General features: G+C 48.9%; 9 protein-coding genes across 9 annotated transcripts; 4 read left to right on the plus strand and 5 right to left on the minus strand.

Annotated features, from left to right (window-relative positions):
- The first annotated feature begins 6 nt into the window (after nt 1-6).
- On the plus strand, nt 7-5,350 carry DEU56DRAFT_817317 (uncharacterized protein). Its single transcript, XM_041353912.1, has 15 exons — nt 7-340; nt 402-542; nt 662-804; nt 861-1,880; nt 1,929-2,358; nt 2,413-2,500; nt 2,549-2,879; nt 2,932-2,976; nt 2,997-3,028; nt 3,085-3,175; nt 3,229-3,333; nt 3,390-3,406; nt 3,458-3,574; nt 3,661-3,755; nt 3,812-5,350. The coding sequence occupies exons 1-15, from the start codon at nt 300-302 to the stop codon at nt 5,163-5,165; spliced, it is 4,050 nt and encodes a 1,349-aa protein (XP_041205915.1). The 5' UTR covers nt 7-299; the 3' UTR covers nt 5,166-5,350.
- Nucleotides 5,351-6,456, minus strand: DEU56DRAFT_817320 (superoxide dismutase). The gene is made up of 6 exons (XM_041353913.1): nt 6,217-6,456; nt 6,028-6,164; nt 5,775-5,972; nt 5,692-5,713; nt 5,555-5,639; nt 5,351-5,500 (listed from the first exon to the last, which is right to left on the minus strand). Exons 1-6 carry the CDS (start codon nt 6,355-6,357, stop codon nt 5,490-5,492), a joined length of 594 nt encoding a protein of 197 aa, XP_041205916.1. The 5' UTR covers nt 6,358-6,456; the 3' UTR covers nt 5,351-5,489.
- Nucleotides 6,457-6,550: 94 nt separating this feature from the next.
- On the minus strand, nt 6,551-8,478 carry DEU56DRAFT_860993 (PapD-like protein). Its single transcript, XM_041355326.1, has 6 exons — nt 8,331-8,478; nt 8,178-8,269; nt 8,065-8,125; nt 7,897-8,012; nt 7,681-7,815; nt 6,551-7,620 (listed from the first exon to the last, which is right to left on the minus strand). Exons 1-6 carry the CDS (start codon nt 8,371-8,373, stop codon nt 7,045-7,047), a joined length of 1,023 nt encoding a protein of 340 aa, XP_041205917.1. The 5' UTR covers nt 8,374-8,478; the 3' UTR covers nt 6,551-7,044.
- A 799-nt stretch (nt 8,479-9,277) lies between these two features.
- Nucleotides 9,278-10,453, minus strand: DEU56DRAFT_817331 (uncharacterized protein). Its single transcript, XM_041353914.1, has 4 exons — nt 10,044-10,453; nt 9,932-9,984; nt 9,555-9,880; nt 9,278-9,507 (listed from the first exon to the last, which is right to left on the minus strand). The coding sequence occupies exons 1-4, from the start codon at nt 10,160-10,162 to the stop codon at nt 9,397-9,399; spliced, it is 609 nt and encodes a 202-aa protein (XP_041205918.1). The 5' UTR covers nt 10,163-10,453; the 3' UTR covers nt 9,278-9,396.
- On the plus strand, nt 10,356-12,014 carry DEU56DRAFT_496160 (mitochondrial carrier domain-containing protein). Its single transcript, XM_041346500.1, has 8 exons — nt 10,356-10,624; nt 10,687-10,702; nt 10,753-10,775; nt 10,849-11,119; nt 11,171-11,329; nt 11,387-11,555; nt 11,618-11,804; nt 11,854-12,014. The coding sequence occupies exons 1-8, from the start codon at nt 10,537-10,539 to the stop codon at nt 11,907-11,909; spliced, it is 969 nt and encodes a 322-aa protein (XP_041205919.1). The 5' UTR covers nt 10,356-10,536; the 3' UTR covers nt 11,910-12,014.
- DEU56DRAFT_956692 (DNA mismatch repair protein MutS) lies at nt 11,708-16,375 on the minus strand (the record flags this gene model as incomplete). The annotated part of the gene is made up of 24 exons (XM_041359250.1): nt 11,708-12,190; nt 12,246-12,341; nt 12,391-12,682; nt 12,738-12,849; nt 12,899-12,936; nt 12,989-13,021; nt 13,137-13,167; nt 13,216-13,233; nt 13,286-13,448; nt 13,499-13,736; nt 13,826-13,860; nt 13,951-14,062; nt 14,117-14,198; nt 14,249-14,356; nt 14,410-14,469; nt 14,525-14,602; nt 14,653-14,900; nt 14,950-15,026; nt 15,082-15,117; nt 15,171-15,286; nt 15,338-15,615; nt 15,671-15,751; nt 15,800-15,897; nt 15,999-16,375. 24 exons carry the CDS (start codon nt 16,373-16,375, stop codon nt 12,001-12,003), a joined length of 2,997 nt encoding a protein of 998 aa, XP_041205920.1. The 3' UTR covers nt 11,708-12,000.
- Nucleotides 16,376-16,783: 408 nt separating this feature from the next.
- DEU56DRAFT_817355 (band 7 family-domain-containing protein) lies at nt 16,784-18,367 on the minus strand. Its single transcript, XM_041353915.1, has 9 exons — nt 18,070-18,367; nt 17,985-18,018; nt 17,885-17,933; nt 17,758-17,836; nt 17,521-17,705; nt 17,337-17,462; nt 17,224-17,286; nt 16,990-17,167; nt 16,784-16,928 (listed from the first exon to the last, which is right to left on the minus strand). The coding sequence occupies exons 1-9, from the start codon at nt 18,236-18,238 to the stop codon at nt 16,885-16,887; spliced, it is 927 nt and encodes a 308-aa protein (XP_041205921.1). The 5' UTR covers nt 18,239-18,367; the 3' UTR covers nt 16,784-16,884.
- A 17-nt stretch (nt 18,368-18,384) lies between these two features.
- DEU56DRAFT_496078 (PQ-loop-domain-containing protein) lies at nt 18,385-19,789 on the plus strand. Its single transcript, XM_041346499.1, has 8 exons — nt 18,385-18,482; nt 18,538-18,563; nt 18,625-18,787; nt 18,858-19,197; nt 19,253-19,276; nt 19,331-19,474; nt 19,533-19,564; nt 19,626-19,789. The coding sequence occupies exons 1-8, from the start codon at nt 18,450-18,452 to the stop codon at nt 19,695-19,697; spliced, it is 834 nt and encodes a 277-aa protein (XP_041205922.1). The 5' UTR covers nt 18,385-18,449; the 3' UTR covers nt 19,698-19,789.
- A 1,243-nt stretch (nt 19,790-21,032) lies between these two features.
- On the plus strand, nt 21,033-22,418 carry DEU56DRAFT_741395 (uncharacterized protein; the record flags this gene model as incomplete). Its single annotated transcript, XM_041348873.1, has 2 exons — nt 21,033-21,974; nt 22,029-22,418. The coding sequence occupies 2 exons, from the start codon at nt 21,033-21,035 to the stop codon at nt 22,416-22,418; spliced, it is 1,332 nt and encodes a 443-aa protein (XP_041205923.1).
- Between the last annotated feature and the right edge of the window lie 137 nt (nt 22,419-22,555).

Genomic DNA, 22,555 nt, shown 5'->3' on the forward strand with positions numbered 1-22,555 from the left:
TGCAGACTCAGACTTTCATGTTGACCAGTAAGTAACGACAACGCGCGGATTGCAACGTCGGTGCAGCTGCCGCTGATCGAAGCTTGTCATGGTGGAGCCACACCTAGTACTAGCACGGGAGTAGAATCTCTGATACCGGATATGAAATAAACGTCATTCGAGGAACCGTCACGGGCTCCAGTCGACTCGGTGCACTATAATTACCAGACTCTCTCTGCCTCTACTACTCGTTCCACTGACAAGTATCGTCGCCTGGACCAAGTTAACGTATCCGACGCTTGTTGAATACTGTCGTCGTCATGGGCGACATTCAGAACAGGCCATTTTCAAAGGATTACAGGTTCAGTCTATTTCCCCATACTCTTCAGTGCATGCGAAGCTAACATTTACTATTGTCTCAGTGGCCTCATTAATCAGTCTGCCATAGCTGTCGCATTGGTCGCGGTGTCTGTGACGTCGCACGAGATCATGAAGAGAAAGAGACGCGGACTTCACACTCAGCTTGAGGGGCTTGGAAGTGTCGAGTCTTGGGAGTTTGGCTAGTGAGTACACTCATTGTGTTTCCTCAATGTCTTCTAATCAGTGGACGAATAGTCTGTACCAGGGTCGTTCGTGGGCACGGTTTGTCGCTCGTAGCTCCTGTTCTTTTTCATTCTGACAGTGGTAGCAGGAATCCTTCCCCTCCGACGCCGAGAGGTTGGCCATTATCCTGGGTCAAGGACAGTATCACTTTTCCCCAAGCGAAGCTCAATGAGCTTAGAGGAATCGATGCAGCGTTATATGTGCGTTTCCTGCGCGGGTGTCGTGAGTACTTACATCGTGCGCTTTATTCGTATCCGTTAATTCTTGTCGTCCACAAGTATTCTTTGTCCTCGTCCACACATTTACGACCACTCCTCTCCTTCTTCCGATACATATCCACTTTTCTCTGGATGGGGTTTCACCACAGTCGATGACTAGAGCATCAATTTCTTCACTCGTAGGAACTCAGCAAGGCCGCTCCCTACTCTGGATTCACATTTGCCTCCTCTTCTGGATCACGCTTACCTGGATGTGCAATCTCTTCTACATTTGCAATGGGGCATTCAAATTACGAGCAGCGAAAATAGAAGCTGCCATACGCAGTGTGGAGTCCGATACCCTGGTCGAGAGGGAGGCGCAATATCATCCGCATCCTCATCCACAATACCCTTTCCAGGATATTCCGTCCCTTGACACCATCCACTCCAATCGTGGTTTGCGTCTGCGTACTGTGATGGTAACCAACGTCCCGGTACAACTTCGCTCAGAAAAGGAGCTGAAAGAGTACTTTGAGTACCACCTGTCGCGGTCTCTTGACATGCCTTCCGTTGGCTTGCCAGCATCCACTCAACCCGGTTTCTTTAACAAATTGCTCGCCTTTGGTTTCAATCGAGCAAAGCGCATTCCACAGAACATAGGTATGTCTGTACGCGAACCTGCGAATGGGAGCCAGGAAGGAGGCGATGGAGCACCACTTGGACAAGTTCCCAGCGCGAACCGGGAAAACGTGCCACCCATCGACCGAGTTGTCATTGCACGACGAATGACGGAGTTGGCGTCGTTGCTGGAACGCCGCGAAGAGATCCTCCGTCGTTTAGAGGGCGCTCACATCAGTTTGGCAAAGAAGGCACTTTTAGCGGTGTACGGTTTCGAACATAGACACGGCTCAAGGGAGGATATCACCGTGCCTAAGCGCACTAGGTCTGCAGATTTAGAACGCGCGTATAGTCCAACCCACAACGGACACCAGAAAAATGATACAGACTTACTTGTTCGGACGCTCTCTCCGTTTCTGGTGGATTACGAGTTGACCAGCAAGTTCGCGCCCTCAAGGCGCAAACTCATTTTGAAAATGAAGGGTGTGTCTCACGAAACTTGGTGGCTACAACGAACTGACAGTGTCAAAGTGGATTCAGAGATGGAGAGCAAGGACAACACCACCCCACACGAGACGATATGGGATGCACTTCTCAGTCTACCACGAGGCGTACTCGACCCATATCAGCCTTTAATCCACCTTTCTGTCTTTTTCCGAGGGAAGACCGTGCCGAGCATCGATTATTATACCGCTAAACTCAACCTCCTTACATCGTTGATTACACAGAATCGAGCACGGGCTGCTACTGAATACGACGCTGTGTCAACAGCGTTCGTAACCTTCGAAGACCCAGCAGACGCAAGGAGGGCATGCAAGTACTTGGCAGTGCATCCTAATAACCCACTTGCATGTCTTGTGACGATGGCCCCGCAGTATGAAGACATCGATTGGACAAGGGTTATGAAGTCAACTTATCGAGTGGACATCCTCAAAGATTGGGTAGTAAATATTGGGGTCTGGTAAGGGCTGGTTCGTTGTTGTATGACCACGAGGGGTAGCTGACTATGTCTCAGGGGATTCACGATATTCTGGCTTTTCCCAGTGTCCCTGTTTGTTGGTCTCGTCTCCATCCAAAGCATCTCGACATTCTGGCCGAGTTTGGTATGCGTGATCCTTCTCTGGCATTTTCTGTACTAAACTTGCAAGTAGTACAATTATCTTTCCAGTCACCCTTGGGAGGAAGAGGTCATTCAATCATTCCTTCCGACTCTCCTCCTCTCACTACTCGCGATTCTCATTCCGCCGATTCTTCTACTCATTGCCAAGAAAGCCCATACAATCATCACTCTTTCCGTAATGCACGACACGATCATGACTCGTTACTATAAATTCCTAATTGTCAACGTCCTGGTGTTTTTCTGCGTGGGAACCGCTGCGCTCCAGTCTTTCCTTACTTCGTTCAAGACCGTATCTGGGAGTGGTATCATCAATACTGTCGCTGGTAGTTTCCCGACGGCCGGACCTTTCTATGTCGGATGGCGTAAGTACAGTCCTTCGACGTCTTGCAGTAAATTGACGGGCTCTGCTTGTAGTGATCTTTACCACTGCAATTCATGGAGGCTTTGAGATCGTGCTGTGTAAGCGTTCATAACTTAAGGTTTTGCATTTCATTCTTATGTTGATCTTGCAGTTGGTGTAAGTTTCGATAATGAAGATCGTCATGATGTTGACACGCCTCGCTGTAGTTGCCTTTGTTCACTTACCCCTCCACCAAGCGACATGTGACTCCGAGGAAACGGGCTGTCGGGATTCGTCCGCGAACGTTCAACTTCTATTGTAGGTTCCGTCATTTCGTGCGGCGAAGTTTCTTATAACGCTTCCGAATGCAGACTGGCTACCAAATCACCTCCTGGTCATTCATGTACTACTCCTCTTCGCTCTGCTTAATCCACTCGTCATACCCTTTGGGTTGATATATTTCTCAGTTGAGACAGGTTTGTTGTTTATATGATCCATGATAGTCATTCATGCTGACCAAAACGTTTCCCAGCTGTTGTGAAAAATCAGGTTTGTTACACTACTCCCTTCACGCGGCTACATCTGACCAAAGCTGGGTAGTTGCTACATGTTTATGCGAAGAACTACGAATGCAATGGTCAAATACTGTTGATCCGCATTCTTCGTTATTCATTGGACGGTATGATGCTCCTATTCGCGCACCCTAACGCCGCTGATGTGTTTACTTTCATAGGATTGATGCTAGCTCAAGTTTGTTCTATCCTCTGCCATTCACTGTACGGTAAACTGACTCATGGGCTTAGTTCGTATTCCTGGCTTACATGGCTGTACTGCGGATGACTGTTAATTTGGCGTTATCGGCTGTTTTATTCGTCTTCACCGCGATGGTCAAGATGATGTGCGTGTGTTTTTTCTTTCTATCCACCTTTGCTCCAATAATGAAGTCATGATCAGTATGACCCGGATGTGCCGCGCCAAATTCGAGCAAGATGATACCGAGGAGGCACAAGTGATCTGCAGGATGGGCGCGAGAGAATCAGAAGATAGCCCCGAAAGCCACATTATACCGTCAGACCAGCCTGGGAGCGCTCAGGGCGTAGCAGTCGGCGCTGACGACCACCCTTCAAGATTCCGGACCTGGCGCTTACCAGCCTGGGTAAATTTCTCTTACTCGACCGTTCCTCGAAGATTCCGACAGCACGAGCGGCGCAAGCCGAATCCGTTCGGCCCCCACGCTCGTTCGTTCTCGAGGCTAAATTCAGTAGATGAGAACGGGAAAACACCATCAACATCGACCCATGAAGAACCACCTGCGACCATTCTGGGTGGGCCGCTCCACTCCCCACCTGCTGAACAGCAACCTCAGCCTCCAGCACGCATTTCGACTTCCCTCGTACAGCGACATCCACCTCTTGCAGCGTGGGATGATGAACCCCGTCATGACATCCCTTATGACAATCCTTACTACACACGACCTATCACCAATGCCCTATGGCTCCCTAGAAATCCGCTAGGTCTTCTGGACCTCGATGACACTGTTGATGTTTACCATGCATTAACAAGCGAGCCCGGCTCTGGTGATGTGGGTCAATGGTTCGGACCTGGCTCTTCCACCTCCCCCATGTTTCAGCTCCCTAGCTCAGTGCCCGGTGATGAACAACCGTCCTTCTTTGCAACTGGGCAATACAGCGGTAGTGAAGATATTGATCTTCCTGAGGGCATCAAGTCCCGCATCGTCACCATTGATCAAGAGGTTGATGTCGAGTCCACAAGACCACGTCGTCCATCCTTGTTTTCTCGACATCGCTCGGGTAGTAATGTTAGCATGAAAAGTGGCGACCGCGCATCTCGGGGTCTTCCAGGTCGATCACAGATCAACGATAGCAATCGCCCCGAATTCCCTCACAAATCATCCTCAGACCATGCACCAAGATCCTTTCGTGAAAGGGCATCTTCATACCTTCCGCCACCCAATCTTCACTTCCAATCTCAGTTTCGTGACCTTGACCCTGGATCTCGGCCAGATTTGCATGCACAGGCCGAATTTGCGCGTTCTACGGCATCGATTGTGAGGCATGGTGGCTCGCGGGTGTCGCTATCACATCCCATCAATATGACCCCTCAAGAAGTCGCCGCGACGCCTCGAGAAGCTGTCGTGACAACCCGGGAAGCTGTCGTGACTGAAGCTATCGCAGAAGAACATTTAGCGATGGAGGAACGGTTGAGAAGGGAGCATGCAGCTGCTGGGTTAAATCATGGGCCAACGAGTCGGTCTTGGTTTACATCTTGGATTTACGCTAAGATTTAGTGATGACCTGGGTAGCATTGATTCTAATTTTGAAACACTTTTTGTGGAACACGTTGTGATAGGACCCGTCGTGAGTGCGCCTAGACTGAAGCTCATAGCTAATGTCGTCAGTGGAGATGAGGTCATTCTAGATGTTCAAGAGGCTCTCGATTGTTACTGAACCCCGCAGGTACCGGCAGGTGTGGAGCTGTATCGATCCGCAGTTTGCCAGCCAAATGAGCTCATCTTCCAGGGACCACGCAACTCAAGCAAGGACATATAAATTGAGAAACGGGCGACATATTTTGATACAACAACAAGCGCAAGATAACGCGAAAAAATGATTTATACGAGACCTGTAGCGACTCTCGATGAACACCAGCTTGTCATGAAATAGTATTAAAACAAACCGATGACACCGCAGGCTGTTCGTCCACCTGCATTTCCGGTCTTGAGAGACTCTTCATTATCGCCTTGCCCCAAATCGTCAGTGCCCTACGTGGTATGTTAGTAGGGAAACACGTTCAACATGAAATAAGCGCCGTACCGCATGAACGACGACAGCCCGTCTGGAAAACGGAAATGACATCATGAGTTTTATACTACTGTGGATCTGTATATCTGGCTCACCCTACTATGCTCAAAGGGCCATTCAAGGAAATTAAACTATCCTTGAAGGAAAGGGTGGCTGTCCCATATTCGTCGCTCTCGATGTTTCCTAGGTCACCAACATGCCTGACAGAGTCTGTGGGAGCACCATGGGTTTTGTCATATGGGTTGTAGTGCGACCCCGTGGAGAGACAGCCTTTGCTGAGGTCTCCCAGAGAGCTATTGATCCAATTCAAAAATGCCTCACTTCGCGAAGTTCGAACTGAATACTCACTGGATATGGAAGCCACGCTGAGAAGAAGGATCGAGATTGTTGATTTCTCCTGAGATCTTGACTGGTCCATCTGCTGAGGACTGCTCAAATGTAATAGTGCCAGCGACTGGCGAGTCGCCCTTGAGCACTACTACCGCCTGCGCATTCTTGTCAGACACAGCCTACAGTTAAGAACCATTAATAACACACCTTTTGGACGATTGGGGCCGCGGATGGCTTGAAGAACCAGGTGTAGCCGAGAAATACGACCGCGGCAGTGATTGCTGCAATGAAAAAGATTGGTTTCCTGCCAGCGGATTGTTTTTGAGGGTATGTGTTCATGATGGGCATGTACTAGAAGTCAACGTCACCCCAATCGTGTTGGGCCATACCTTTCGGCCCGGGGCGCTCCTTGGAACCAGCATGCAAGGATGTCCGCATGGTTGTGACATCATTCACGGGTTTGTGTTATGTAATCGAAGCTATATCGAGAAGCGAATAGGTACTATGCATGGCATTGCATGCAGGTCCTTGCTACCGTGCACAAAGTGCCTCGATGCGCATTAACTTCGTCCCACTTACACACCGCCTGCAGCTGAGTATCGGGACACCGCTCAGGGACAAGCTCCCAGTGCCAAGTCCAACCATACATTCGTGTTTAAAACGGCATAAAACGCTGGATATTATGTAAAGATCTACCTCGAGGACACCATCGTCAACTCCCCAGGAAGACCAACTCCTCAGCCATGTCCGTAGTCGTGTTGTTCAAATCGGATTATATATAGCGATGCACAGAATGATAACACTAAGCAGACACAACAAGTAAAAAAAATGCTAACGTACTATGTACCTCGGTGATAAATGCGAAAAGTCATGAGAAACCGCGACCACAAACTTGCTCCCCAATACCCCTTCATATCACCAACGGAGAAAATATTGTATATGATGCGAGGCATGTGCTGCGCGAAATGGGCTTCAACGAGCCCGGAGGGATCGACGAAGGAAAGGGATGAAAGGAGCAGGTTTCTGCTCGGCTACTTAGAAAAATAGATACGTCGTGATAAAAACGCCAAGCGCAATAATAACAACCACCTGTAGTGGAACGCCTTCCTGGTGGATAACACTATCATGCTCCACCATGGTACCGACGTCAGATCCCGCGTACGTCTCTCCGTCATCTGAGAGCGCCGACGTATGTCTCCTCCGGAAGTCCGAGGGAGCGATGGATGTCGGTGCAATGGATTCTGGCGCCAGAGAGCTGGGATCTGGCACAGCCGCAAGAAGATCCCGAAGCCGTTGTATCTCGTCCTGAGCTGCGATAAACTTCGCTTCCAACTCTTGGTTGATCGACGCCGCCCGTGCAACTGGAGGAGAGGCCGGCGGTGAAGGAGAATGCACGTTGACGTTGACAACACCGACTCCACCACTGGTAGATCTCTGGAATTCGAGTTCCTCCCGATACTCTTGAGAACTGTTCACCTCTCGTTCTGGTGCAGGTGGCGTAGCGGAGCGCTGGGGTTGCACAAGCGGTGCAGCTTGAACTGCGTCGTCGAAAGAGAATTCTGGCATAGCTGGAGGAGGGCGCGACTCTGGATTCTTAAGAGTTGCATAGTTCTACAGATAGTGCGATCCCATTCAGCCATTTGAATGATCCAAAGTAGTCAAAACACCCACAGATGGTCCACCGACGTGCTCTGAATGAAGAACGGGAGGCATAGGGGGCTCCACATGTCCCTCGTCCTCCTCTTCAGGAATTTGTCCTTCAGGCGGGAGGTATACAACACGGAGTTTTTGCTGGTAAACTTTCCACTCTTCTCCAGTGCCTGGTTGGGCATTCCACTATGGTCCGACATGACGATGAGAATACGCTATGCACGAAGGAAGACTTACGAATTCCTGTAGGTCTCTGGTCTCCTTCTCGGGTGTGATGAGGGTACTTTGGATCAGGAACTTGTCCTTGCACTTTGACGACAAAGGTGGTTCGTCTTTCATCGGTTGTAGCATTACTGTTGAACATGTAAGCAAAGTCGACACATGAACATAACACGAGGCGCGTACCGGAGACATCGACACTTTCACCAGGCTCGACCCTGCCAGAGTTTGGTCGTACGCAGTACAACTACGGAGTTCATAAGCAACTGAAACGTCCTCCTTTAGTTTATTCCACTGACCTTGGGCGCTGTAGTCTTGACTTTGAATGCTACTGGCTGTGCATTTTTGTTTGTGATAGTTAGAACTTGCTTGACGAGCTGGGAGAAAGGTCCTGAACCAAAAAGTTGAGTTGCTCGACGGGCGCTTGAGGTAGAAAGTGGAAGAGGACATACTATTGAAACCCAACGCGTTGTTGGGAATGAGATGGACAGACATGGTTAGGAGGAGTGCGCAACGAAGGCGACAAGTGGATATGAGGGAGGGTGAACGGGTAGTACTACGTATTCGTTTGGTCGGAGTTGCAACGTTGAAGTTCTAGAGGGTCAGCTTTATTCCATCCGCGGCGAGGATCACACAAGGTCAAATAAGTAACTCGTGGACTGTGCGTGCTCACCACACACCACGACGCACTCTCACCGAACATGCATTTATCTGCTCATAAATCATATTAAGGCGTCATTCTTCCTAAGCACCCGCGGCGCTGATGGTATGCTCGAGGTAGACGAAAGGGTTTCTATCTTGACTTCAAAAGGCTCAGCACTCACACCGCATCACAGCCGTTAATCGCATTTGCGAGCCTGCCTTGGCTATTAGCTGCAATTCTGCCGCGCGTTTGCGTGCAGGCGCAGTAGGCGGTGACTCATCTCGCCTCTAGGGCGCATCCCTGTTTACGAAGTAGCGGCCCACAGTACTGATATCGTCCTGAAACGGTAAATACTTGTCTAACTCCTTTGGCAGTGGGAACAAAGCTCAGCATTCACCGCGCTGCAATGTCGGTAACCATAGCATAAGTTTGTCGGCGCTCGCACATAGATCGGCATATGTACAACACGGCGAGGCAATGCTTGCGGTCCAATCAAATACCAAGGGCTCCATGATCTATCGGCGTCAGTTCACCACTGGCCGCCACCTCCATACGACAGTGCTGAGTGCACCTATAGTGGGGGTTCGGATAATAGCAAAGGCAGTGTTGAGGTAAATCCGGTTGCATTATATGAAAAGCATACTTACCAGAGCCAGCCTGATATGTCACCAGTTGTCGAATCCGATCAAGTGAAGTGAAGGGTGGGTTATGGGCACACGGCTAACTTGTAGAACACTGCGTGTCGAAAACAGAGAAACGTTTGCCAAAATATTCCTCGGGAATATACAAGATTGTTCGTATTTTATGACTTCAAAATATCTTCCTACACAACAACGACAAAGTTTAGTTCAATACAGATCGTTCGATCATCGAGTTCACAAATTGTATCGCGTCAGTTTGGCGTGGACGAGCCAAATGTCAGCAACCTTCTTCACTTCATCAATGATCTCCTTGAGGGGACCTGAGCTTACAGCATCCCAGTGTGCCTGTGGCCGATAAGCAGGTGGCTCGGAGGAACTAATGTCAGAATTACCTGCACAGTCTGCCATCCCAACACGCCGTGAACTACGTTGGGCTTATCAACGACAGGCGCCCAGCTCGAGCCGTAGAACTTTGGTGTTCCCTGAAGCTTGGCCTGAAGTTGTTTGACGAGGGGCTGAAGCGCGGTCATACTGACACCCCTCTTGAGAGTGAAAGTGACGAATTCCGTCACAGGAGCGGAAAAGATTGGGCTAGTGTTGGAAAACCCGGCATATGTGTGGGTAGGTTTACTCGCAAAGACTTGTTGAGAAGCTACTTGTGTAGCCTTGAATGTCTCTGTCTGACGATATGCGTCATGTACAGCCTTGGAAGTCCACTCTGCCAGTAATTCAACGCCATTGGACTTGATATGTTACAAACTTGACCTACCGAAGACCCAGAATGCGTTGCTTGGATCCTCGGTCTCGAACCCAAGGTATGCCCTTTGATCGATCGAAGATGGTAAGCCAGGACGCTTCGAGGATGATTTGTGCTCATTCACTTTGTAAGCCCTTCAATTTTGGTTCCGCTTTTGTTTGCAAGCTCAGTAATCAACCGAGAGGGATCCTGGAGGAAAGACGAAGAGGTCTTGAAGTACATGATCTGTGTGACGGGTGCCATGATGAGAGGTGATTGAGAGGAGGAGGCTGGGTAGAAATCACTGGCACTAAGTTTAAGTACTTATCAGTGGATTAGAAGCGGGCCGGAGCTCGGTCGGCTGATTCACACTACACTTTTTTTGGATTCCGCCAGAGCCAACATAATGGTGAGCAGAAGGAGCAATGTCGGATTCCTTCTTCCAGGTGACTACAGGAGACTTTGGAGATACATCGAATTAGTCGATCGAGGGAGAGGACACGATTCATGAAGAGATGCGATCCTCGGGCCTTGCCGACTAAATAAAGACCTTGACGTCATCACCGCAGTTACCGTTAAGCAGTCAAATCAGCGGTTTGTGCGGTACAAAACGCAGTTGCTGCTCCACTTTAGACGCCATGGCGAGCAAGTCAATGGGAGCCCAGCAGGGCGCTGCTGCAATCCCCCAGTTCACCTCCAAAGATTACTCCTCTTTCTTCCTCGCAGGTATGTATCACAGGGGGTACTCTATATATCCTAATACGTGATTCTGAAAACATCCATGTCAGGAGCACTATGCTGCACGTAGGTCTCCCCAACGTCTTTGCAATAACCATGCATTTACACAGGTGAAGGATCACCCACGGAGCAATGACACGTGAGGCGCCGCGTTGTTTATACTAGCCTAGCTTCTTTAATGCTTATCTTTGGTCCGCCATTCACGCGTGCAGCTGTTGACGTCGTCAAGACCCGAATTCAAATCGACCCCGCGTACAAGAAACTGAACATGTTGTCTGGAACGCGTTATGTTATCGCGACAGAAGGACCCAAAGCCCTCCTCACAGGTTTTGGCCCAACTGCAGTTGGTTATCTTATACAAGGAGGCGCGAAATTTGCTGGCTACGAGTACTGGAAGAAGAGAGCAGTAGAGTCTGTAGGTGGCCCGGAGGCGGCAGTGAAGTACCGAACGGCAATTTACCTCGGATCAGCTAGTATTGCAGAGTATGTCGCGATATGCTGACAACTTTCTAATTGTCCTATATTTTATCCTAGGTTCTTTGCAGATATCCTCCTGACACCTTTAGAAGCCACCCGGATCCGTCTCGTGTCAGACCGAACTTACGCAACTGGACTTGTCTCGGGTTTCACTCGTTTGGCGCGTGAAGGTGGCATGCGCGAGCTTTACGCAGGCTTTGTGCCGATTCTCTGCAAGTGAGCTTATTTTTTGCCGATCACTGATGAGTTTCGCATAAATAATGTCTTGCACAGACAGATACCTTATGCCATAGGGCAATTCACGGTGAACGAGTTCTGTCACGAGATTGCTTTTCGTTCCATGTCCGAAGAGACCCGCCGCACGCTCTCCACTACCAGCAAGTTCACAATACAACTCGGTAGCGGCGTCATTGCAGGTTTCGCAGCGGCTATTTTAAGTCATGCAAGTATCTGCTGCGAAATATTTTCACTCCGATTGTCTATTGTCTGACCCCTGATATGCAGCCAGCGGATACCCTATTGAGTCAGATAAACAAGGGACACGGACCAAAGGGCTCCATGCCGCATCGACTTGCAGTACTCGCTCGCGAGGCCGGTTTCCGTGGCCTTTTCGCTGGTCTTGGACCTAGGATGATCATGACTGCGGGCCTCGTGTCCGGGCAGTTCTTACTGTATGGTGCAATTAAAGAAGGCAAGCATCAAGGAAGGTTCATATTCCGCTTTTTGACCTTTCACAACAGCTTTGGGCGCACCCCCTGGTGTGGAGATACACAAAGAGACTAGTGCTGGCATGTGATAGGCACCAAGATCCCCCGAGACCCCAGTTAGAAGGCCTCGCATATATTTTTATAGAATCTCAGCGGTACATACGCATGGGTAGAATACAGTCATTCACGTGGAGCCCGGCCAAGCGCCTCAACAAGCCCTAGTTTGATGTCCTTTTCATAAGAATCGTTCGTGAGGTCCATGGCCAGAAATTTGTAGGTGGCGATCCCAGCGGCCTTGATGTTTTCTTGCTCCTCCGCGGTCATTTTCTCCTCTAATAGCTGCCCGAGTTCATGGTCGCCCAACAATTTGCTTGACGTATCAGTGAATAATCTCTCCAGGAGGTGCACATGGGAAGAAAAGATACCTGACGTACTGCGCGCGCTGCGCAATACGGGACGGCAATCCAAACATCATAGCACATTGAGCTGCATGAGAATTGCGGGAAAGACCCGGGGAGACGCTGGTTCGTTGATTAGATACGTCGAAGATCGTAGAAACCCAAGAGGTACCGATAAAGATAGGTTATCTTTTCTCCAGGGGCGACAACAGATGTAGGTTCCGGTCGTTCGTGATAGGTTGATTCTGAGTCCCCAGATATCGACATGTCACCAGGATTCAGGAGGTTGCCTTTGCTTGAAGTGAAGAGGACCTGCATGTGGAGGAACGTGATCGGAAACTTGTGGGGATCGAGCATGTCCTTCTGGAAGACTTGATGAAAATGTGTGGCGGCTAAAACCTTGGGACACTGAGATCCTCGATTGAGAAGATGCTTGATGACACCGCAAAACAATCCAGTCCCGTCTATGAACTAAGTAAGAATCTCGTCAGTTATACTTGCACCGTGAAGGGAACGAGCCTGCAGGGATCGTCCCCTTTCCAAATTCGTCAAGGAGAATGAGAGAGTTTGCGGTACAATTCCGGAGGGCTAAGGAGACCTGGTTGAGATCAATCATAAAAGCGGATTGAACCTTGCAGGTAGTTCAGCTTGGTAGGGAATCAGGAGCACTGCGATAATACTTTGGATACTGATTCGCGGGTCTGTATACGAGTAAAGACTGCGAAGAAGAATTAGTCGACGTAAAGTGGAAGAAAAGTCCAGAACGTCACTTTTGTCGACAATTCCCAAGGTGGCAGATGCCGCTGGAACAAAACTTCACAGGGTCACGAAAGCACGGAAGCAGCTACGAATTCCTTACCAGCCGATCTAAGTTGTCATTGATGAGTTACGAGTGGTCCAATAACATAGAGCAGTTACCAACCTGGGCCATGTATTGAATCAGAGCAACCTGCAATCATTTCAATTCATCCTGGCATACGACTGGTCAGATCTTTACCTGTTTCAGGTAGACGCTCTGCAAGAAGGAATTTAGCTGAGACATATTATAACGTGTGACTTGAACCTACCTTTCCGCACGCATTCGCGCCAGTGCACAAAACAACGCTGGTAGCCATCGGGAGACTGTCAATCTCAGTCTGTGGTTCAGCGCTATCACCGAAACCGATACCAGCTACGAGCTGAGCATTATTGGGAACAAAAATGTCGACTACCTGCTCTTGTAAAGGGTGTCTTACGAGAACAGGTTACTAATGTAACGAATAGCATTCCACATCGCTCACCGTCCTTGATCAATGTCAATGATAGGATCCTCTGACATCTGAGGCCGACAATAATTGTATGCCCGAGATGCCTCGGCGAAGGCAAGCAGGCAGTCCAGTTCGGCACAAATGTCACATGTGTGTCTCATTCCTTCACTGAATACAAGGATCCGTTCCAAGAGCTCTTGGACGATCTCTATTTCACGGTCTGTTGCCCGTGAGTCTCTGACTGATATGAAATGATCAAAACTCGCACCGACTATTGACGGGTGGAGATCACCGATGTGTGTGTCCATGTCTTTAACCGGATCGCACGTTTTCTCGGAATTAGGGTCAAGGCAAGCTCACCATGCATCTCTTCCGATTTGAAATACACATGTGCACTGAAAAGAGGCAGGTCAGTTAAAAAATCAACCATGACAATGTTTATCACTCACTCTGAAGAGAACTGAGCGATTCAGTCAGCCCCCTACTTGAGATCGGCACGAACAGCGTCGAGACTCACCTGGAAGCCCCATCCGTCTAGAACCTTGATGCCCTCCTCAGATCTCCATTCCTCCTGCATCGGAATGCAGATCAAAAAACCTGGTAATGGAAACCGTTGAATATGCACTTATACTTGGTTCAAGAATGCATCACCTAGCTGTGGGAAATATACCACGTTCAGAGACTCCGTATAATCCACGGGAATATTTTGGCATATTTGCTCTGCGACCTTGCACTATAACAGAGCAAAATGACAGAGCATCTTTGAGACAGGAATAAGCCCACCAAGACAGCGTCCAATCCAGCATAGACGTGTTTCCTCTGATCTAGTTCCTCGTCGATGTGCGGCCTAACGCATATGCGATTATTGCTGATGGATTCCTCCCAGTCAATCTAACCAGCGAAGGGGGTACATTAGGTATAGAAACAATGATACAAGCGCTCACTGTCTCGTTGACAGCATTTCCAATTTCCTTGAAGCTCGCAATGTCCAGCGATGCAACTAACTGAAAGCTCATCTAGTCTGGCGTCCCCAAGCGAGCCGGCTCGCTAATAACTTACCTTTCGTACAACTCCCACTTGATCACCTCCGTGAAGTTCCGTAAGGGCGTCGCGTAGCATTGCAGAGTGATATGTGAACTTCACTTGACGTCGGATTGGCTTTGAGACGAGAACCGAGTGAATCATACCTTCACTAGGCCTTGCCAGTCACCAACGCCAGCTTTCCCGGACTGCAGGAGCCCGAGAGTCCTCGGAATATTCTTGATTCCTTTTAAGTGAGTTTGCAAAGCACTCGCAGGTGCTAAGTTCTCCGGATGTAGAAAACATTCAATGGCGTCATGGCGGGCTGCTATGGTAGGAATGGACAGAGACGGGCGCATGAGCCAGGTGCGGAGCAATGAACGACCCAAGGATGTCCGAGTATTGTCAAGGATACCTGTAACATATGGATGAACGCGACGGCATTGAAAGTCGTGACAACTCACCAAAAAGCGACAACCCTTCTTTTGTCTTATCGGAGTGGATGGACGCGTGGCTCTCGTTTTCAAAAATCTGAAGGGAACTGTGCTTTACCGGTTAATGTACTCTCGGGCCAATATCCCTGACACCTCGCTTACAAAAGTGCGTCAGCATTGATATGCATGACCTTATCTCTTAGAAAGGAGTTAACACAATGCTAAATAAAGCGTGTGTGATATCAACTTACATGGTCAACACCTCGATACCGGAGATGTTGAGCCCCTCGACCCCTGTATCATCATCCAGGTCGCTCGCTGCTCGCTCCCTCGCAAGGTAGTCCAGCAAAGCACCAAGGCACGAGATCTGTGGTTTCACAAATGAGACAAAACACTGCACCTGAGTATCTAGACGAACACAAAGAGGAGAAGATTCCAGCGACGCATAGTTGGCCAACCTAATTCCCGCATTCCATCTTTTCATAGTTGGGTCGCCTGCTGCCTGTTTGCGTTTCTGCATAAATTCATATGCGTTCCTTGGCTCAGCGCCTGAGCTGCTGTCAACTGATAAATATTGACCAGTATCTTCGGTTGCCAACTCGGAGAGAAATCGGAGCGACAGCAAGCGATCTCTCCCTCTGTGAGAAGAGAATTCTTTATGAGGTCTGATTTGAAAGACCCCTCCAGAGGCCTCAGCTGAGTCATTGGCTTGAGCACCTGTGCATATATGCAGCGGCAGTAGAGAGCATACTATATTTCTGGAGGACCGATATGAACGGATCATCGGCTTTGGAGCTGGTCAATACTACGTCAGAGTTGCATTGTTCGAGAACTGGTACAGGCTTAGAAGAGCGAAATAATGAGAACGATTTGACTCAACGCATGTTCGTGAGATCGAAGTGAGCATCCTCTTGCGTGTCTTCAAGCACATAGACTATGCACCTGACGGAATCATAGTATGCGCCTGCAACGTATCCTCTAGTAGAGCGTACGAGGTTATATGCATTGGTAACACTAATTCGACGACTTACGATTGACAGGAAATTGTCAAGCAGATCTAACTAGATGATCAGCTCCACGAGACACGACAGTCTTTGCGCAACTTCACCTTTGATGTGCTCGCATCGTCCTCTGAGCTACCGTTCTCCGTATCTGCTAACGCTGTCACTAATTCGGAATTGCCCTCCCATCTTACTTTCTTTCGTGGCAGCTGGACGCTCTCCTCAGTGTCGGACTCGGGTGTCTGGTTTTGCTCGTGGTTTCGTGCGCTCTTCTCGACTTGCTTTTTACGGCGGTTAGAGATTTTATTTTGTTTCGTCCTTTTCATGTCGTTACGATGTGTCTGCGGGTAAGTGGTAAGATGATAAGTCATCGACTCGTTACCATTACGTACTGGCAGGTGTTGTTTGGCAAAAGCCTTGAATCCAAACAAACCAGCATTGGACAGTCGACACATCATTGATTGCTATGTCGAGTCTGAATCAAAAATATCATGTTCGATCCCACTGCTAGTACTAGTGTTAAGGCATTGTGGCCTGTCAGTCATTCGTGTAGGTAACCAAGGATCCTGCTCCTGCCTTGTACTTATCTTTTCATTTTCGTGTTCTAATACTGGACTCCGAGTTGTCTACAAGGGACACACGAGCAGCCAGGCAACCCCTTCATCAACAGAATTCAGAGATTGTCACCCAATGCAGCCACGTCAGGTAAACAGGTCATATAGAAACCTGGATACATGGTGAACGCCGCATGACCGAATTGTGCAATTAACATAGCACGACGCACGCTGGAGCGGAAAGCATGATGGGATGACGAACACAAGTGCCACCGAGCCTTCATGCTTTACTTCAGATATACGCGTCCCTGGAGTTTGAAGTTGAATGTGTAAGCTCAAAGTCGACATACGCAACATTTTCATTAGCAGCGACGGTGGCAATAATGATGAGATGTGGCAAGGCAATAAGGTTACTTCTTTACTTTTAGCAAGTCCTTTGTGTCTTCTCCCGTCACTGTGTAGACAGCACCGAGAAACGTGTTAGCAACGATTATCACAAAGAGGAGACAACATACCATTCAACAAAAGGCTCTGGGCATCTAACATCACTTTATTTCCCGAGGTAGCCAGCATGTTGGCGATATCCCTAGCGGCTTCAAGCCGACGAAGCTCCAGAAATCCTTTGTTCGTGCGCATGGCTTCGCCGATCAACTCAGCACTCCGAGCCTCACCTTGGGCTCGCACTATAATAGACTGCACAGGATACATCAGAACCAAGAAAAACAATGATCACTACCAGGGAAACTTGCCTGCTTTTCTTGAATTGCCTGATCAACCAAGAAGGCAGCCCTCAGAGCTGTTTGTTGAGCGACCTTAGGGACGAATGTAAATGTGCGAATAGGAGATGTACCAGATTACTCGCCTGCTTGGCCTCGACAGCATGCGTAAACTCGGGTGAAAACGCCACATGGGTGATAGACACATCGTCCAGTACCACGTCAAAGCGTAATGCACGATTCGTCAGATTCTCGCGAATCAACCGGGATACCTGACACAAAACGCCGTTGTCAATGTACCATAGAGCAACAGCTAGAAATACTCCGCACCATCTCACGTTGTGTAATCAGCTGACTTGCATTGAACTGTGCGACCACACTTTTGAGAACTTCGTTGACGATAGACGGTAGCACACGCTCGTCATAGTCTTTTCCTAGTTCACGATATATTTTGGGTAGTGCAGATACAGCCGGCCGGGACAGAACTCTGCAAGTGATGTTAACCATTTGCAAATCTGCAATTCCAAAGTAAGCAGGTGCATGCATGCCGCGAACTGCAGACGTCACCCTTCGTGCCAGTCAAACTTGCTACACTCCGAGGCTTCGCACGAATGTCGAAAACTATCGGCGTCTCAAACCAGGGAACCTGAGGAGCGTAAACAATCAAAATGCATTGAAAAAAAGTGGTACGGACCATGAGATGTGTCCCTTCATTGTACACCTCATCCTTAACACCCTGGAGACTGAAGCAGGATGAGCCATGAACTTAGAAGGCGCGTGACACGACAGCCTACCGAGTATATTTGATAGCTCTGTGACCACCATCAACTTATTTTGAGTTGTCAGAATCCGCTACAAAAGTTACGACACGAGACACACCGTTGAACAAGCTCGCGTTCAGAAGAAGTCCACCACCCACTAGCGCGACCATAAGGCCTCCGCCTGCGAGGAAGCGACCTGGACCTCCTGGCATGCCACCACCACCTCCAGGCTGACTGGCCCTCTGTAGCTGCTGAGCGAATTTTCTGAATGCGTCTTGACTGTTCATGGTGTCGAGTATCCCTGGAGACTTGGAGAGTTCGAAACCTACTGCAGCCAGTGGAGTACGCACACACCGGCACACATGTCACGTGGTCCTTCATGAAATTTCAAATTAAGACCCAAAATCCCAAAAAAATATTGCCTTCTGAATCCTGCTGATTCCTCTCATCTTATCTATTTGTACTGGGCTACCAAGTGGTACTGCTCGTCACTCATCAATGTTCGTGGAAGGAAACGCAGCTAGCAGTGTCGTGCGTACTCGCATGTTCCAATTGACCCCTGTGCTAATCTCGAATCCTCATGAAGCTTGGATGGATTTCAATAGCATGCTGGTCAGTGAGGCAAAGAATTCATGTCACAAAAATCAGACTCACCTTGTACAACCCTCTGCAGGATTGTCGTGTATTCCCCTCAGATAATTGAGAATTATCAACTACAGAGTGGGGAGGGTTTATCGCTCCTTTTCATCTACGTATGGTTGCTGGGCGACGTATGTAATCTTGTGGGTGCAGCGATGGCTGGATTGCTGCCTACCGTGATTATCCTTGGAGTTTATGTGAGTTTTATGTATTGCCTTGTAATCTGTCCCCCCTGATGCTGACACTTTTCATAACCGGACCGGTTAGTACACCTTATGCGACACTGTATTACTCTGCCAAGTATATTATTACCGATGGAGGCGGCAAACCGACCACGTTGTACCTGCGCACATCCCAGGGGAGGTTTCCGAAGAATCTTGCCTTATTGCTGATAGTCGCTCGGTGGATCCTTCCGAAAGATCAGAGCTCTCGGTCACGCGAATTTTTGTGCGGTACCTGGCCGCTGTCGCATTCGTATCAGCCGCTGGTGTGGCGGCATTTTGTATCAGCAATTGGCTTCCCAGCGATGATACTTCTCCGGTCCATCCAAATACGAAGTTGGACTGGCATATACAGGTAATAGGGTGGACCAGCGCCACTGCTTATCGTGTGTTCTTGTCATATCATGTGTGGATGCCTTCACTTACTATTTTCCTCGACAGTTGGTGCCCGTCTGCCGCAAATAGGTCAGTAATCACACGCATCTACCGCCAGTCCCACTTTTCTGATTTTCGACGTAGTCAAGAACTTCAAGACCAGGTGTGAGGGTCTCGCTCCTGGATTATTTGTCTTCTCTATCCTGGGAAACACGACATACGCATTGTCTATTATTGCTGCATCTCGCGACGCAGATTATCTGATGAGGAATGCAAGCTGGCTAGCAGGTATTTGCTCATGACTTATGTATATTACATGTAATTGACTAATCGCTTGATTTTTTAGGTAGTGGATTGACCGTCTTTCTCGATATACTTGTGCGTCCAATCGCTTCCTACCATATCTCATCACTCAGAACTCTAATTCTCCTATCTTTAGGTGCTCAGCCAGTTCTTTTATTACGGATTTGTTTCAGGGCAGCAAGGCTGGATCGATAGAGCTCCGGCGTAAGTGTCCAACGTTCAGTATTACTATTAGAAGCTTGCTGTATCCATACGTTACTGTTTCCTTGACGTAGAACCTTACGGCTGTCGATGGCTTGTATCTTTACTTTGGCTGGGCTAACGGAGATGACGTGCACGCTCATGAAACTGATTGCATTGCCATTTTGACCAGAAAACATCAAGGAATATGTCTATGGTACAAATGACCCATATCCTTGGAATTTGCAGTTCTTGTTAGCTGTGTGGGAAGGGGATTCGGATCGAACCAGTGACTTTGCACTTTGTTTGAATCTCGTTTTGCCTCGTTGCTCTCCTCGTGCCCGAATTGCTATTTTGCCGCCGCACGTTGCAAGTTTCATCAAGCAATTCCGGACGAAATGTCCTCCTGGAGTAACTCAATACAACATGCACCCTGCCTCGTGCCAATCTCGACGGACACCGCAAGATCCCATTCTTTCGCAGGTACATTCTTATCCGTGCGATCAACTTAAAACCTTCCAGTTCTCGTCGGATTAAGTCCCCATCCTTCTGTCCGGTCAACTCTGTACGTACCAAGATGATCACAAACGCAGGCATGTCCTGTCTTATTCATCGATTAACTGCGATGACACTTATATATGAACACGAACAGGTGGTGTTTGATAACATCCACGACCACGGCTAGTCAAGCCGCGTTTTGCTGAAAGCCCTACAACCACATCGTCGTTATTTAATTCAGCACTTTTACGTGCGGTTGTTCAGCACTCATAAAGAGCTCAGCGACAATCACGACCCATCGATCACCTTTAGCCATCATACTGTGATGCAGTGGCCATCTTTATCTCGCTCAGCTAGAGACGACGCCACTATCATCGCTGATCGTCGTGGTTTCAAGTTACCCGATGTGACTGCTGCCTTTCTTACTCGACCATCTAGCGTATCATCCTCGACGTCCTCATCACCAACGTCTCCGCCTCCACCTTATGAAGCAATCCATTTCCTGTCTCAGCCAGTTCCACAATGCGTTCCAGGTTTTGCTGCAATGCCATCTGCCAACGGCAGACCGGCTCGTCGTCATGAAAGCTCTGCGCTTTCCATGACACGATACAATGTCGACCGCTCAATTTCAGGAGAAAGTTCAGCTCCGGGTGTGTCTATCCCTCATTTGAGAGAGGCATTAGACTCCCTGGATACACAAATGGCATCTTTGTTGAACCAGCGCCAAGAGATAGAGTCGCACTTGGAACAAGTTGTTCGGTCCCAATCTCCTATCCATCGAATTCCAGAAGAGCTTCTTTCGTCAATATTCGTTGCAGGAGTTTGTAATATGGGAGAGGAGGATCCTCTTTTAGTAGCGACCTTAATGTTGGTTTGCCGATATTGGAGGGATGTCGCGATCGACACCCCAGAATTGTGGGCGGATATCTGCGTGAGCCCGCACGACTCCCTCGAGAAAGCGCATCGCAAGCTTGCGCGTTCGAAGTCGGTGCCTCTCGATATCACGATCAACTTCACTCCTCGGGTTGACAATGCGAGCGGTGCCATGGAGAGTATCATTCATGCGATGGATCTCATTCGTCCTGCGCTTTGGCGAGCAAGGTCCTTTCGCCTCAGTGTTCCCAACAAACCACAAGCACATGCTGCCCTTCTGCGCTGTAAAGAAGAAGCTCCCTATTTGGAAAGTCTGTGTATCCGCATATTCCATTCTATGCAGGAAGACCATTACTCCAGCCCCTGCCTTCCGCTCTTCAAGGGGCATACTCCCCGCCTTCGCTCGTGCTCTTTCACGTCCTTTAATTTCAATTGGGACAGGAGAGTCGTATCAAACCTACGTGTGCTCCACTTTGGGGGCTACTGGAACGGGTCTTCTCCATCTGTCGACACCTTGCTAGACATTCTACGAGGCTGTCCAGGTCTCGAAGAGCTTGCATTACGCAATATGTCGGACGTGGACCCCGAGACTTGTGTTTCTCTCGAACATGAGTTTATGTCTACGAAGGTCGTGAAACTGCCGAGGCTTATCAAGGCCTCGTTCTATTATGCAGGCATTATGCGCACTCGCATGCTTCTTAGTCAAATCTCGTTCCCCGCGCTTGAGTCGCTTGACTTCTGCTACCTCGACAATCTCACACCAGTTTTGGAGCACCTTCGACAACAGTCTCTAACTTCCCTTCCACTCAAGTTTCTTCGTATCGAGTCAAGTTTCTTGAACGAACCGAAGTTCATAATTCTACTTCGGCGGCTTCCATCATTGGTTACTCTGGAGCTGGTTGACGTGGAGGATATCACATGTTTCTTGTTGAAGGTGAGCATCCACATAGATGTGTCATTAGCGCATCTTCCAATGACCTATCACCAGAGTCTTTCTTCACCGCCCATGGCCCATCCTTGGGTGTGTCCCAAGCTAGACCGTCTCAACCTTGACGGGTGCACTGCACTCGAATGGGATGCTCTGCGAGGCCTCGTGGAATCTCGTCTCTGTGGTCGCCCACCTCAACTCTCTTCTGCTTCAGCTGCAGCAGCCTCGCGCTCAACATTCGTATCCACCGCGTCTGCGTCTGCCCACATCCATGCCTTGTCCCTCAGTCGCTCTACGACGCCCACAGTGCAGCCTTGTCGCCTGTCGTCCATTGATGTTACACGCTGTCATCAGATCAGCAAAGACATGGTGCAGTGGCTCAAGATGTACGTCCGCGATGTTCGCTGTGAGCCGGCAAAAGGGATATGGGGAGAGTCTATCCTACCCTAGTGTTGAGCAGCTCCCGATTAATATTTCTCATGTCATGAACATACATATCTAGACTGCAAATACTTGAAATTGATGAGTGCTATATGGATTTCCTATACTGCTTGTATATTGTACTTACCCCGCACGATAGTGCGTCT

The sequence above is a fragment of the Suillus clintonianus genome (genome assembly GCF_016758775.1).
Source record: "Suillus clintonianus strain FC179 chromosome Unknown DEU56scaffold_64, whole genome shotgun sequence".
Lineage (NCBI taxonomy): Eukaryota > Fungi > Basidiomycota > Agaricomycetes > Boletales > Suillaceae > Suillus > Suillus clintonianus.

Bases quoted from the DNA above. Each gene is read 5' to 3' on its own strand.
- DEU56DRAFT_817317 (XM_041353912.1), top strand. From the start codon at position 300: ATGGGCGACATTCAGAACAGGCCATTTTCAAAGGATTACAG. The intron at 341-401 runs GTTCAGTCTATT...CTATTGTCTCAG, and splicing joins CCATTTTCAAAGGATTACAG to TGGCCTCATTAATCAGTCTG. The intron at 543-661 runs GTGAGTACACTC...TCATTCTGACAG, and splicing joins GAGTCTTGGGAGTTTGGCTA to TGGTAGCAGGAATCCTTCCC.
- DEU56DRAFT_817320 (XM_041353913.1), bottom strand. From the start codon at position 6,357: ATGCCCATCATGAACACATACCCTCAAAAACAATCCGCTGGCAGGAAA. The intron at 6,165-6,216 runs GTGTGTTATTAA...AAGAATGCGCAG, and splicing joins CGGCCCCAATCGTCCAAAAG to GCGGTAGTAGTGCTCAAGGG. The intron at 5,640-5,691 runs GTACGGCGCTTA...CATACCACGTAG, and splicing joins GGGCTGTCGTCGTTCATGCG to GGCACTGACGATTTGGGGCA.
- DEU56DRAFT_860993 (XM_041355326.1), bottom strand. From the start codon at position 8,373: ATGTCTGTCCATCTCATTCCCAACAACGCGTTGGGTTTCAATA. The intron at 8,270-8,330 runs GTATGTCCTCTT...TTTTTGGTTCAG, and splicing joins CAACGCGTTGGGTTTCAATA to GACCTTTCTCCCAGCTCGTC. The intron at 7,816-7,896 runs GTAAGTCTTCCT...ACTGGAGAAGAG, and splicing joins CCAGAGACCTACAGGAATTC to TGGAAAGTTTACCAGCAAAA.
- DEU56DRAFT_817331 (XM_041353914.1), bottom strand. From the start codon at position 10,162: ATGGCACCCGTCACACAGATCATGTACTTCAAGACCTCTTCGTCTTTC. The intron at 9,985-10,043 runs GTGAATGAGCAC...GATCGATCAAAG, and splicing joins AAAATTGAAGGGCTTACAAA to GGCATACCTTGGGTTCGAGA. The intron at 9,508-9,554 runs GTAATTCTGACA...TATCGGCCACAG, and splicing joins TGGGATGGCAGACTGTGCAG to GCACACTGGGATGCTGTAAG.
- DEU56DRAFT_496160 (XM_041346500.1), top strand. From the start codon at position 10,537: ATGGCGAGCAAGTCAATGGGAGCCCAGCAGGGCGCTGCTGCAATCCCC. The intron at 10,776-10,848 runs GTGAGGCGCCGC...TCACGCGTGCAG, and splicing joins CACCCACGGAGCAATGACAC to CTGTTGACGTCGTCAAGACC. The intron at 11,805-11,853 runs GCAAGCATCAAG...CTTTCACAACAG, and splicing joins GTATGGTGCAATTAAAGAAG to CTTTGGGCGCACCCCCTGGT.
- DEU56DRAFT_817355 (XM_041353915.1), bottom strand. From the start codon at position 18,238: ATGAACAGTCAAGACGCATTCAGAAAATTCGCTCAGCAGCTACAGAGG. The intron at 17,934-17,984 runs GTAGGCTGTCGT...ATCCTGCTTCAG, and splicing joins AGAGCTATCAAATATACTCG to TCTCCAGGGTGTTAAGGATG. The intron at 17,287-17,336 runs GCGAGTAATCTG...TTCGTCCCTAAG, and splicing joins ATGCTGTCGAGGCCAAGCAG to GTCGCTCAACAAACAGCTCT.
- DEU56DRAFT_496078 (XM_041346499.1), top strand. From the start codon at position 18,450: ATGTTCGTGGAAGGAAACGCAGCTAGCAGTGTC. The intron at 18,788-18,857 runs GTGAGTTTTATG...CGGACCGGTTAG, and splicing joins TGATTATCCTTGGAGTTTAT to TACACCTTATGCGACACTGT. The intron at 19,565-19,625 runs GTGCGTCCAATC...TCCTATCTTTAG, and splicing joins CCGTCTTTCTCGATATACTT to GTGCTCAGCCAGTTCTTTTA.